Here is a 14,433-nt window from a genome sequence, read left to right as displayed (position 1 = left end):
CCTACAGCTTTTACCCAGAGTAGAGGGGCATTAAAACAGTTCAATGCAGAGATCTAAGAGCGCAGGAGTGTGAGGAGACTTCGCCGCACTCAGAGTCCAGTTATGAATGCATTTTTCACAGTCCTGCTGTTACTAACAACATACATAAAGGTGTCATTATAGACATCTCCCTGACCAATACCGTCCGTCCATTGGTCATTAGTTGGAGATTAAGGGGTCTGACATGTGGACCCCCACATCGATCAGCTGACTACAGGACCAATGTATGAGCCAGTCTCTGTTTCACATGAATGGGAGCTGAGCCGCAATAGCGCAGCACGGCCACTGCAGAGTGTGTGGCGCTGTCTGGATGTGCACTTTACACTGCGCTGTAATCAGCCATCCAGATCCAGGTGTCGGACCCCCTAGCGACCTCCAAAATAAAGGGTAGACACCCCCCCCCCTTTATTACATCTAACAATCCGTATTGTGGATCATAAATCATACTAACAGCTACTAAACTGCCCAAATTACAGGAATAATTATATGTAGAATTCTGTCGGATATTAACATAAAACAGGTTACAACGCATCCACATTTATACCTAATGGAGACAAAAATGCAGTTATATTTAGGGTTTAGTTCCCCCTTCAGCAACAATATCTGCCGAAAGCAAAAGAAAAACTGGTGCAATGATGTTGCGGAGCGAGTTGTGGGACGTGTCCGCGCCTGCTGGATGTGTATGGACAAAAACATTCCTCATCACTAAACAGTTTGTGCTTTTTCAATAGAAGGCGGACAAATCCTGAGCGGGAACACACAGAATACTATGTACGACATCCACAGGCGTAGTAATAACCCCCTCCAGGTGACGCAATGTACAAGCCTGATAAACCAGGGACATTACTCATAGATCCAGGCACCAGGAGTGTGGTCATCTTATTATATTGGTTATCCATGGCCTCCTTCCTTCTAAAATCAACTTTTATAATTATGCTAATGGACCTGAAAGGCTATTGGGGTTGTTACCAGTGCCCCTCCGTGCTAGAGATTCACAGACTGTTACAGTGTGCAGTACACTTCCCCACTCCCTATGTGTGCTGAAACTTCCTGTGCTACAGTGAGATTACAGGAGGGAGAGGGGAAGTGATGAGGAGGAGACCTTGTAACCACCTGTGAATCTGCAGCACAGAGGGTCTCTGGTAACACCTCTAGAGCTCTTCTGCCTTATTAGCATAATTATAATCATGTCCGTTTCAATTGACATTAAGAAAAAAAAAATCGGTTTTGAAAATATCAACAGAACTTTATTACGTACGTAGCAGATTTTCTGCACAAAAATTCCGTAAGGAATAAGTGCTATGGGCAACTGATTCTTCCAGGATTATGGGCAACAGACCGATGGGGGTAGAGCGCTGGAACCAGAAGCTGGAGTAGGATAAGTATACTGCCCCCGGGGGTTTCCCTGAATTCCCATTATACTCCTTTTAATGTCCAACCAATCAGCTGATGATTAAACCAGCCACTTAAACCGGGATAATCAATAGGACTGAATTGGAGGGGGGGAGGGGGGATCACAATAGTGAGGGATCATCATGGTTGGTCCTGATGGATGACACAGTTTGGGCTCCCCTCCCATAGGGATCATCATGGTTGGTCCTAAAGGATGACACAGTTTGGGCTTTCACCCATAGGGATCATGATGGTTGGTCCTGACAGATGACACAGTTTGGGCTCCCCTCCATAGGGATCATCATGGTTGGACCTGACGGATTACACAGTTTGGGCTCCCCTCCATAGGGATCATCATGGTTGGACCTGACGGATGACACAGTTTGGGCTCCCAGTTTGGGATCTTCATGGTTGGTCCTGACGGATGACACAGTTTGGGCTCCCCTCCATAGGGATCACCATGGTTGGTCCTGATGGATTACACAGTTTGGGCTCCCCCCCCATAGGGATCATCATGGTTGGTCCTGACGGATGACACAGTTTGGAAGAGGGTAAGCGCTGAGGGAGGAGGGAGAAACAGATGTAACATCCTGATAACACCCTTAGTTCACCCTTCAGACTCATTAGGATAATTATAACAGTTGATTTTAGAAAGAAGGAGGCCATGGATAACAAATATAAGAAGATTACCACAGTCCCAGTGCCTGGATCTATGAGTAATGTCCCTGGTTTATCATGATAGATTTTGATGGTAGATTTCCTAAGTATGGAAAGAGTTAATCATTAGTCTTCTTATCTACCTAAAGTAGATGAAGCCCAGAAGACTTTCGTTTTAGCGTTTAGTGCTCTTTCACATTGGCGTTCACGTCCGTGTTTCAGTGATTTCCACGAATCCATTGATTTCTATGGGAGTTTTCACATTGGTTTGTATTTTCACTGATCCGTTGTCCGTGGAAAAGAATTATGGAACGTGTCCTATTTTTTTCACGGATGCGGATCACTGAATGCAATAGAAGTCCTTTTTTTTTTTTTATTCACCGATGAGGCTGAAAAACCACGTGTGATGTTTTTTTAAAAGCGATGTTACACCTTCAGTTTTTTTTTTTACGGACACGGAGACAAAACGGATGCATCACAGAGACACAGCGTTACCAAAACAGAGACAAAACGCAACGAATACGCAACTGGAGCTGAGTATTAACGTTGATGTAAATGAGCAGTCACGCTGCTCACTGCAGGAGAAAGAGCAGAAACAAGGCACAGCAAACCCCCTTTCTGAAATGTTTCTCCTTAATTTAAAAAAAACTGACGCTTTTTTCATTTCTCTTTTTTTTTTTTGGGAAAACTTTATATCACTCCACAAAACATAAAATAAAGACGAGATCCAAATCATAACAGTGTATGTCAGAAATTTTTGCTCCAAATTCTAGAAACATAACCTTTTCATACAAACCCGATTACTGGTGGGGGAGTGTCCTATTTAGGCTGCTTGTTCCGTCTAGGGGCGGAGGGGGGGGCGTTTTTTACACGTTTTCTGGCATCTTTAATAGTGAAATATTAACTTTATAAAACATCCGGAGGCAGTGTCGGACTGGCATGTGTTGGGCCTACTAGAGGTGATGATCTTGAGGGCCCACCCTTCAACCATAAAATACCATTAAATCGTATTACGTAGGATGTATCATCAAAAAGACCTAATAATCCAAAATATCGGAATCGTCTTATATGAAATAAATCATAATATCTACTGATTACTCCATTAAATTCTAAATAAAGATCTTTGGGGCCCATTATAAAGTGTTTGAACCTGGGGCCCACCTGAGGATTCTCTGATGCTCTGATGGGACAGTCCGACACTGTCCAGAGGCTCCATGCCGCCGGCAGACATTGGGGGAGATCCATAACGCCTTCTCTGACGCACACACCACTTTGGGCATTGCCAGGGAAGGAAGGAGGGCAGGGGTGTGAACCCCAGACCCACCAGATTTACCGTAGTCTTCCCTTAAAAACCAACGGAAACTATAGCAAAAAAACTTTGCCAGACCTGGTCTTAGGTCCAAACAGGCAAAGTTTGCACCGTTATTTACTAAGAAGCCGGAACTTCTTAGTAGATATGGCCGGCGGACCACCAGCGTGGAAAATTTATCGGGAACCAGCCATTCATCTCAGAATTCCATGGATCGGTGTATCTGACCAGAGATTTCTATCTCAATTCCTGGGGATGCAGTTACGGTACATGGAGTGTACCACACAGGTTCTCCACAGGGGTAGCACAGACTCCTATAACATCTACTGATTATTATAAGTTACACTGTTATAATGATGGACATGACAATGCATCCTCCTGGGTATACACCTACAATCTCTTAGGTTTTTGTAGAGATACAAAGCATGAAAGATTACCACACAGTCCTCCCAGGAGGTACAAATGGTAACCGCCTAGTTGCCTATGTGATGCTCTCCTGATGCATCATGGATAACATAGAAGAAAGAACCAAAGTCTTCCACAGGGATCAGCCTTTAACTACCCCTTTACTCTGCGAACATTAGGGACACCGGCGCCGATATCATGTGCTCTTACCTCACCTACAACGGGTATCATAAAAGCGGAACGCCCACAACTGCGGCATAATCATTTATTATGATTGTGTAACAATTTCCTGCCTCTCCGTACAGTAATCATTGACAGGATCTTTTTTTTGGCAGGGTAGATACTAAATATAAGAATCGCTGCCAAATTACGCAACGCATTGAAGGTACAGGAATACAAAACACGTCCACAGCCAACGGCTTGTCAAGTATCTCCGAGCCGTAGAGTGTATCCTCCGAGAAAAGCCAGGCCCACCTCGTATGTCTTTAAGATCTCAGTCTAAAAAAAATACCCAAACTCCGGAATCCATCCAAATAATCCCAATGCTAAACGCCACATCAGTTTCGGTCCATGATTTCAAGAGTTCCCTCAGAACGTCGCCTTAGAAATCAAGAGAACCTGACTGGTTGTCCATAAATCCATCATTGTCCAACATGGACCTCTCCATCGTGAACCTCTTTCTTCTCCATCTAGAATGGAACCGGAATTTTATATTTCCCGCCATCCGATAGTCCATCTACAGTAAGAATTGTGTCTTGAACATTGTTTCAAAACACGTGAGAAGCAGGAATGGACATGGACTTTCTGTAGATTTTCGAGTCTATCTCCGTCCCGGGATAAGGTGGTGGGACATCATAGGCGGCATCCATTGCCACAGCTTGGGCGTAGGAGGGTGGTTCATGTTGTGTTGGGGCGGATACCGTATTCTGCAATGGAAGAGCCTCTTGTGTCCTGCATCTGGTGGACGACGTTCTACATTCGTGGTCTTCTTCTGGACTGTGAAGAAAATGAAGAGCATATCATAGTCAGGGTCATGAAAGATTTTGTCGAAAATTTCATATCCGTTACAAAAAATGAGCTAAAATGTAAGAAAATCATGGGATGTGAGATCGGAACTGTGTAACCGATGTTGAGCCAACAATGCAATGAAAATGTAGCAGAATATGGAAAATGCTTTCCATAGAGTCTCCCATTGACGGAAGATTTTACAATTTTTTCCACACTGATTACAGTCCACTTTGAACCCATCCTTAAAGGAACACTCCAGTTACAGCTGATTCAATGAATTATACAATGGGGCTCATTTACTAAGGGTCTGAATGTCGCATTTTCGTCGGGTTTCCCCGAAGATTTCCGATTTGTGCCGAATTGCCCCGGGATTTTGGCACACGCGATCGGATTGTGGCGCATCGACGCCGGCTTTCACGCGACAGAAATCGGGGGGCGTGGTCATCGGAAAAAAATATGTGTCGCAAGAATAGCACTCACATACACCGAGACGGAGTGTGTGTAATTGTAATTGTTACGCCCCTGAGCCCCATACATGTGTCCTTTAAAGTCTTCTTAAGTACCAGAATACGCAGGACATACATGGTATGGACCCGTGAGTGTTAGATTGCTCTAAATCTGTCCGTTTCCAGACGTAAAAGTCGTGTTTTTCATTAATGCGAAAATCTAGGCCCTAAGTTTCCAAGTAGAGTGGAGGAAAATATTAGATATTCAGTGAGATGTCCCGGGCGGTGTAATTACAGGGGGATAATTGCACGCTTAATATGTTTTCTCGGGCAGACAAGGCTATTATTTCTCTGTAATTACATGGTCCTGATTTGTCTTACTGCAGGAGCCATAAGATACCAGGGATTTCTTTAGTAAACTGCACGGATCTGGGTTGTTATCTCTCGCCTATAAAAGGAACTTGATGTTTCAGGCATTTTACGCTTCCCTGCATCTCTATCTGGATCATGTATCCCGCTAAGAACTCACCTGACTACTTTTCTTGGTGATGACATACTTTGACCTCTAGGGGCGCTAAAGATTTCTCCGTTCGGGGGACGGTCTGTGAAATACTTGTGGTCTCCCTGCTGCAATTGTGGTGCCAAAATTTTATCATTTTGTAAAGGTTTTTACTTATATCACCTCTGCTTATCACAAAGAAAAAAGTAAGTGAACCCTTTGGAATGACCTGGATCAATGACAGTTCATGTACTTTACTGGGTGCACCAAGTAACACTCCAATTACAGGAAGAAAAGGCAGGTAAACCCTTTCACCCATAACCTGCAGATCCTCTTTTACATCATCTCCGCCATATGTTCACGTTTAAGGACAAAATTTGGATCCTTCCTTTCTACAAATTTGTTTTAGGTCGTCAGTGTTTCTAGGATGCCTTGTGTGCAGTGACCTCTTCTGGATCCTAATAAACCAGGGACATTACTCACAGATCCAGGCACCGTGACTGTGGTAATCTTCTTATATTTGTTATCCATGGCCGCCTTCCAACTTTTATAACTGTGCTATTGAGCCTGAAGTGCTTTTGGGGGCATCATCAGGGATTCCCCATTCTGTAGCTTCACAGGCTGTTACACTGTGCCAGCCCCCATTGTGGGCTGAAACTTCCTCTGCTGCAGTGAGATTACATAAAGCAGAGGGAGGGGGGAAAGAGCTGAGGGAGCAGTGAGGGGGGTGATATAGTGTATCTACCACTGGAAGTACCGGAGCAATGTGCAAATCAGGATCCGGAGTGGGGTATGTATGTCTCTTTTTCTCCCCCCAGTACCATGAGGGTTACATAGTTACATATACAGTTACATAGTTACATATATAGTTACATAGTTTATATGGATGAAAAAAGATACATGTCAACCAAGGAAGAGAAGGGTTTTACATCACCACAAATTGTGCAATAAATTTCTATTGGGGATGAGGTTAGCGGACCCTAATTTTTGGGATACGCAGGGGCCCCAGAGGTGGGACCTGCATCTACAGGCAGTCTCTGGGCTATGTACAAGATAGGGTCTGTAGGTTTGTTCTCAAGTTGAATTTGTATGTAAGTCGGAACTGTATACTTTATAATTGTAACGCCAGACAAATTTTTTTTCGGCCTCTGTGAAAAATGGATTTTAAAAATGTTTTATTCTCATAAGAACCAGGATTAACAATAAATCTTAACTACAGACATATTTAATAACTGTTATAGCTGTTTATTGTAGCCTAGGACTAAAGTACAGTGAATTACCAACTTCCAGAGCTCCGTTTGTAACTAGGGGTCGTCTGTAAGTCAGGTGTTCTTAAGTAGGGGACAGCCTGTATCACATATTTATGATAAATCCTGTGATTTCTCAGCCAGCATGAAAATGGATGTGAAATTTGTCACCGCTGTGTCAGGACGGGTACAGGAAGAGGAGCGCCGAAAAAAAGGTGTTTTTTGCAATGTTATTTAATAGCCAGAGGCCACCTGTAAGGTCATCAAAATTTTAGCAATTTCTTGTCTATGCACAGATTATAATTCTTATAGTTTTAAAAGTTTTCATCTCAACTTTATACAGGAGTGTAGGGAACTATAAGAAAAGTTTATTCTGAACTAGGTCGGTACTTACATGTGACTGTGTCTTCTCGGGTCACAATACATTGTATACCAATAGTAACCAAGAAGTCCAAATATAACCAGGAACGTTCCAGCACAAATTAACCCCGTGAGAAGCCCAATCACATCAATCTTTATCTCTGTACCTAAGGGGAGAACAGATAGGGACATATGGCATTACCAACATAGATAGATATGAGATAGATAGATGATAGATAGATAGATATGAGATAGATAGATGATAGATAGATAGATATGAGATAGATAGATAGATAGATAGATAAGAGATAGATATGAGATAGATATGAGATAGATAGATAGATAGATACATACATACATAGATAGATATGAGATAGATATGAGATAGATAGATAGATAGATAGATAGATAGATATGAGATAGATATGAGATAGATAGATAGATAGATAGATATGAGATAGATAGATAGATAGATAGATAGATAGATAGATAGATAGATAGATATGAGATAGATATGAGATAGATATGAGATAGATAGATGGATAGATAAGGTTCATTGTATCCTTGCATTATGTTAAATAACTATAAAAAAAATAAATTATACTGAAATATATATATACATTTTCATTATTTGGCTTTACCTTCCTTGGATATTCTCCGTGAGTAGTCCTTCCAGAATGCCGCCTTTAAAAACAAAAAAAACACCATGAATTTATAAATTCTTATGACTATCCCTCCAACGTGCATTTTATGAGTATGTCCACCATGTATATACCGATCAGACATAACATGCATTTACATCAGGAGTATATGATGCCATAACTTTTACATAAGTTCCCCAAGTGACTTGACTACCTTGTAGATAATCCCTGAATGGTCGTCAAATGATTCAGCAGTCCTGCTACTTACTTTTCTACTGTGTTCAGACCCTCTATACTTCTTTCTTTACATTTCTGAGCTCTGCTGAATAGGAGGAGCTGCAGCAGCATTGTTATGACTCATCCTGCTCTCTCCGGCTCTTCTTAGTGAACTGGATTATTAGGCTCCGCTCACTAAGAAGAGCCGGCTCCTGAACGTCTCCCTTTTAAATATACAATAGGAAGTCTCAGTTCAGAAAGTCAACCCTCTCCACTTTTAACTTGATTTTTAGGATCTAAGGGGTCGTAGTGAGCCGTTTAGGGGTGGGGTTTAAGTGAGCTGTCGGCTCACTAAAGGAAGACGACTCCCGACTTTCACGTGAAAGAGCCGTCTCTTTGTGCCGGCTCGTTCGCAAATGACCCATCACTACTCCCTGTGACTGTAAGAAGAGAGAGAGAGGACAATGTCACATGGATGTCCTGGAGTAGAGACAGAGATGACAGCTGTGCATAAAACCCATAAAATGGCCGTAGATGGAGGGTCAAGTAATCTGTCTTTCTGTCCAAAGGGCCAACCCTTTAATATTCCTGTTGACCTCCCTTTTGTTATATAAAGACTTACTCCTGCCTGTGGGTTGTACCTGGTATTTCAGTTCTATAAAAGTGAATAGAGGCGTTAACTATTGCCCCATACAAGCCCTGGGCACTTTTTTATAGGGGCAAATAAGTAGCCTTGTATATCCAGTCCTGTACAACCCCTTTAACCGTGTGTCTTTTAGGAAAACCGTAATCTCACAAGGAAAAGTTTATGCAATTACCACCGAATCGTCGTCTTCGAATATCTCCCTGGCCTCCTCGTAGTTGCATTGCTCCTCGTAACATTCTCTCTCCAGGTTTCCCACAATGAACATCTCGAAATCAAACTGGTTGTAGTGCAGTCTGCGGCCCAAGAAGCTGCTGGCGTCCTCCCCATTTCTAAACACTAAAAGGAACAGCGTCTTGTCAAGTACAATGCGGAAAGATACCATAAATCCTGCTGCCTCATCTGATGGTCCTCCATACTTTACACTGAGCACTCCTCACCCCTCCCCTCGCCACAGAAAGTCCTATCTTTTCCAGGGTACATTGGACAAATGGATGAGGATATTTCCCATAGAAGTCAAGGCACAAGCGTTTTTACGACCGTGTGCTCAGTTTTTACAGTCGTAAAAACGTTTGTGTACAAAGTTCATGGACCCCCCATGTACAATCTATACATTCATACAATTTCTGTATTATAAGGCCTCACTACCACTGCCACCCTCTAGCTCTGCCTCTACTATTAATAAAATCCCTATTTCATACCTTCTTGATTCCGGGATCCCAGCAAATTTCTTACACAGTCTGGAAATCCAAGGACTTGACTTATCAGCTGGTAGATCAGAAACAAATGCAGAATGAAGCTCCGATATCTGCAAACAGATTTTTCAATGTTTAAATTGGGGGTGTAACAAGGAGAGGCCGGGCCCCATAGCAGATTTCTGAATATAGAAAAATTTACGTATCTGTACACTCACACATGTATATAGCATCACATGCATTAATACACACAGTTTTGCACTGATATATACATTTACACACTTTATACACAAATACAGAATATCAAATGCATACACATTATATATACATTGTATTGTTACACTATAGTATTAACATTCATACAGTATATACATTCCGTAAATATACAAACATACAGCATATACACACATACATACAGTACCATATACACTGTATATAATGGTGCACATCTTCCATTCTTTACTGTCAGGTCGGATGCCAGGGCCCCCTTACAATTAGGGCCCCATAGCAGCTGTTATGGCTGCTACCACTGTAGCTATGCCCCTCATTTCAATATAGAAGGAGTTCACCTTCTTCCCGTTGCTTGTAAGTGCATTGTCTTGCGACACAATTCTAAATGTTAAATCCTGTGCTCAGTCCGAATCCTTCAGGTTGTCCGACGACCGCCACCCGTTTGTGTCGCAGGCAAGCTGGCACTGATGCACAAAATCCGATTGCGTGCGCCAATATCCCCTGTTAAACGGGCGCAACTCGAAAATCGTCGGGAAACCCAACGAAAATGCGCTCCACGCACCCTTAGTAAATGAGCCCAATTGTGCTCCCCGTAACAAGCCCGAGCTCCATAGATGACTATAGAGGACGTATATACATCTCCCATACGTTTGTGTGAAAGCAGCCTTAAATTTTATGACTTTATGATTTGTATGACAGAATGACATGTTGTAGTTCACCAAATGTTATACACAAAAAATATTAAGCATCTTCACATTATATGTGTGCATTCTGTAAAATCTAAATAATTTTGTGCAACCAAATAGACCAAATGTATTGTGGACCAATGGCTCCCCCTAGAAGAGGAGGAGAGCTGTTGGGGGGGGAATGAGAATAGGTGAGTATCTGATTTGTTAGTGAATGGGGTTAGGAGCAAGTCAGTGGCAGGGATCGGGAGCTTAACATTTTTTTCATTTGTCCCTCTTTCCTCATCCTGAAAGTTGTGACAATCTGCAGGACAAGTCAACAACCTGCAGAAGATTGCACAGTACTAGCATACGGGGGGAAAACACTAATTTATTAATTTCGCTTAATCCTGGAAACCCGTTAACGTTGAGATTAGATATTCAGGTGAGGATGTGGCCAGGTCTCCACCGCCCCGGTTCCTACTGATACAGTTCCAGTTTTGGAGGGTTGTATCCAGAATTTGGAATGACATGTATCCTGAACATGTTCCATGACATTCTTGACTTGATTTGCAACTCCAGACTTATTCTTCAGAACAGGGTCCACCAAATCCTAGACAGCTCCTTGGTGGACCCCAGGGTAACTCCAGACTTATTATTTAGAACAGGGTCCACCGAATCCTAGACAGATCCTTGGTGGACCCCGTGAACAACACTAGATGTTTGCCCATCCTTCAGCAAGACAAAGTCATGGATCCTTGACCATTTCAGGGCCTTCTGGCTCAGAGGACTCACCTCTTGACCAATCTCTTTGCGATAGACCTCAGTCTTGTGTAATTTTTGTGTAAAAAAGGCATATCAATTAAACAGATACATAAAAAGAAAGAACTTAGGCATCGTAGAAGGGCATCATGGGAATATTTCATAAAGGGACGGACTGAGTTATATAAGTTTTGTGTTTTCTTTCTATACCAATGCGAATGTTAAGCTGTCGGGGTAACTTTACCACTCATTAATGGAATATATTGATTTAGTAGTTTACGCTACACACCTTGTAACAATGCATTATGGGTAATCAAAGATGCAGCAATTCCACAAATGCTGGAAAGGAACCAAAAATTTGCACCACACCCCCCATCATCACTGCCAGGAAGCCACACTACAGGCTGGTAAACGCTACTGAAGAGACTATCCCAAATGAACCTTCACCTTTATGGAGTTTTATGGCTTTATGTATTGCTACATCATGTGTGCAGTGTTATGGGCAGAGTAACAAAGTCCTGGCAGGGCTGCTATTCGCCCTGTGCTGTCCAAACACCAAATTCATTGCTGATCTTGTGGACCTCCTATGCCCTGGGAATATGCCCCCTGATGCCATGAGATGCTGAGGAATTACAGACTGTGTTATCTATTGTCCCTATTGTCAGTAGCAGCAGGACTGTGAAATATGAGTGTATATTCCAGGATTGTAGCTGGACTTGGAGAATCGATGTCCTCACACTGCTGTGCTCTTAGATCTTTCCTTTGAACTGTTCCACAGCTTCCCTAGTATATGCTGGAAAAAGCTTCTGGTTAAATATTAGAAGGGTCTGTGGAGTAGTTCAATGCAGAGAGCCAAGCACACAGCAATGTAAGGCATAATGGATGGAGCATAAGGAGAGGGGGTATTATAAAAGGGGGAATAATAGAGGGGGCATAAGTAGACAGTGCCTCATATAAGGGGGCATAACAAAGGGGGGACTGTATATGGGGGCATAGGGAGAGGGGTGCATTAGAAAAGGGGCATAAGGAGAGGGGTGCATTAGAAAAAGGAGCAAAATAGATAGGGCATAAGGTGAGGGGGTATTACAAAAGGATGCATAATGGAGGGAGCATTATAAAAGGGGTAAGAATGCAGGGGGCACTGTATATGGGGGCATAATGGAAAGGGCATAAGAAGAGGGCGCCTTATAAAAGGGGCATAATTGAAGAGGGGGTATAAGGAGAGACGACATTATAAAAAGAGGCATAAGGAGAGGGAACTATAAATGGGGGCATTATGGAAGTGGCATTATAAAAGTGGGGCATAATGAGCAGGGGTATGGGTGGGGGTATAGCTTATTCAAATCATTCCACTGTCTCATGTGACCTCATGTGGAAATGAATTGCCCACCCCTGCACTAGGGGGTAATATGTGTATGGTGTGAAAGAATACTATATGGTTTGAGAGGGCATTAAGAAGGGCATAGGGAGTGTGGTGAGACCAAAGGGTAATTTGGGTAGAATAAGTTGTGACTTAGGAGGCAGACGGTGTGGGGGACAGTAAGGGTTTATATGATATTGGGTGGCACTAAATAATAATGTGTGCCAGGACACTAAGGGGGCATAGGGTGGGGGCATGTAGAGTGCAGATGTAATATGGAGTCATATTGGTATAATGTGACATAAAGAGGGCATATAAGGGGCACACGGCGGGAATCGTCACTGGAGCGTGTTGTGTGAATAGTGGCACATAGGATGTGGGTGAAATTGAGAATTGTGTAATCTACCTGACCTCAGGTGTATAGGAGGGGGAGGGGGGACACACGTGACACAAGTATTGTCCGAGGGGGGAGGTAAGGACTGTGATTGTGTAACACTTTTGTGTATTGTGATATATGACTATCTATACAATCATACTTAGTGCATGCTGGGGGCAGTAGTACTTCAGCCACTATAGGGCCGCTTGAACAATGTTTTGCCTCTAGGATCCTATTGCCTATTGATTTTCCGAATAACATAACTTTTCTTTGAAATGAAAAATTTGCAATTATTTTCCGTATTCTATATACCGGTAATATATATCATAATATTACGCCATATAATGCCAACTAATAGTGTGCACCTCCCTGACTGGCAAAGTAGTACCAATATAATGGCGCAAATATCCCATTATTGCTCTGCTTGGGCCCATCTATAGGGTTAACTTGGTTGTTCTACCACCATTTATGGTGCCCTGTCTATGTAAATATATGGCCATCAGTCTTAATACTAATTGACCCAGATACTAATCTCTTATATCCAGAAATAAGGAATATGTTAACCCTATAATTAAGGATTATATAGACACATATATATATATATAGCAGTAACTTACCTCAATGTTAGAGCTCCATTCACATTGTTGAATAGATTCATCAGTACCCAAAGTCCTAAAGTCCTAAGAAAGTTGAACAAGACTCTTCAACTTCTCTAAAACTTCTCCCAAGACCCGAAAACCAAAGTCCGCACAGTCGTCCGAGCCCGTGCACTTCTATAATCCATAGACAGAGGACCAGCCCATAGAGATCTGCATCAGCCTATACAGCCGGGACCAGACAAAGTCCCATCTAGTCTTACACCAGGAAGTCAGGACTGGGGCGACTCCTCCTGCACATACCTGTCTTGTCTTGCGTTGTGTCTGTGTCACTCCTCAGGTATCTGGATAATAAGACAAGCAGTTCTGGTTTCTTATTATTCCTTCTTATGACTCTATTAGGTGTAATAACCCGTGAATGAAAAGTAAAAACGTGAGAAAAATGTAAATAATGGAGCAAAATGCGAACAATAGAAGATAAAACTGATGCGTAATTGTTTTCAATTCTTCCGTGTGCATCAGATTTTCAATGTTTCTGATTTTGCAATAATATCCGGAACTGCCAGATGTATAAACTTCTCTGTAGTGCTATTGTGTTTGCGTGGGTTTCCTCTGGGTCCTCAGGTTTCCTCCCACACTCCAAAACATACTGGTAGGGTGATTAGATTGTGAGCCCCATTGGGGACTGATTTTGCAAATCTGTGTGAGCTACATAAATAAAGGAATTATTATTATTATTTATGGATTTCCAGGAGGAATAAAAGAGGGATAACACAATGGGGGTCATTTACTAAGGACCCGATTCGCGTTTTCCCGACGTGTTACCCAAATATTTCCGAATTGCGCCGATTTTCCCTGTATTGCCCCGGGAGATTTTGGCGCACGC

The 14,433-nt window shown here is 42.5% G+C and overlaps 1 protein-coding gene across 1 annotated transcript; it reads right to left on the bottom strand.

Annotated features, from left to right (window-relative positions):
* Positions 1-4,053: 4,053 nt before the first annotated feature.
* On the bottom strand, positions 4,054-13,840 carry PRRG4 (proline rich and Gla domain 4). Its single transcript, XM_072118611.1, has 6 exons — positions 13,569-13,840; positions 9,564-9,670; positions 9,038-9,201; positions 8,004-8,046; positions 7,397-7,529; positions 4,054-4,798 (listed from the first exon to the last, which is right to left on the bottom strand). Exons 1-6 carry the CDS (start codon positions 13,607-13,609, stop codon positions 4,570-4,572), a joined length of 717 nt encoding a protein of 238 aa, XP_071974712.1. The 5' UTR covers positions 13,610-13,840; the 3' UTR covers positions 4,054-4,569.
* Between the last annotated feature and the right edge of the window lie 593 nt (positions 13,841-14,433).

Source organism: Engystomops pustulosus, chromosome 7, assembly GCF_040894005.1.
Source record: "Engystomops pustulosus chromosome 7, aEngPut4.maternal, whole genome shotgun sequence".
NCBI classification, from domain to species: Eukaryota; Metazoa; Chordata; class Amphibia; order Anura; family Leptodactylidae; genus Engystomops; species Engystomops pustulosus.
Note: the sequence above shows the minus strand (reverse complement) of the source record. Positions and strands in the feature narration are given on the sequence as shown.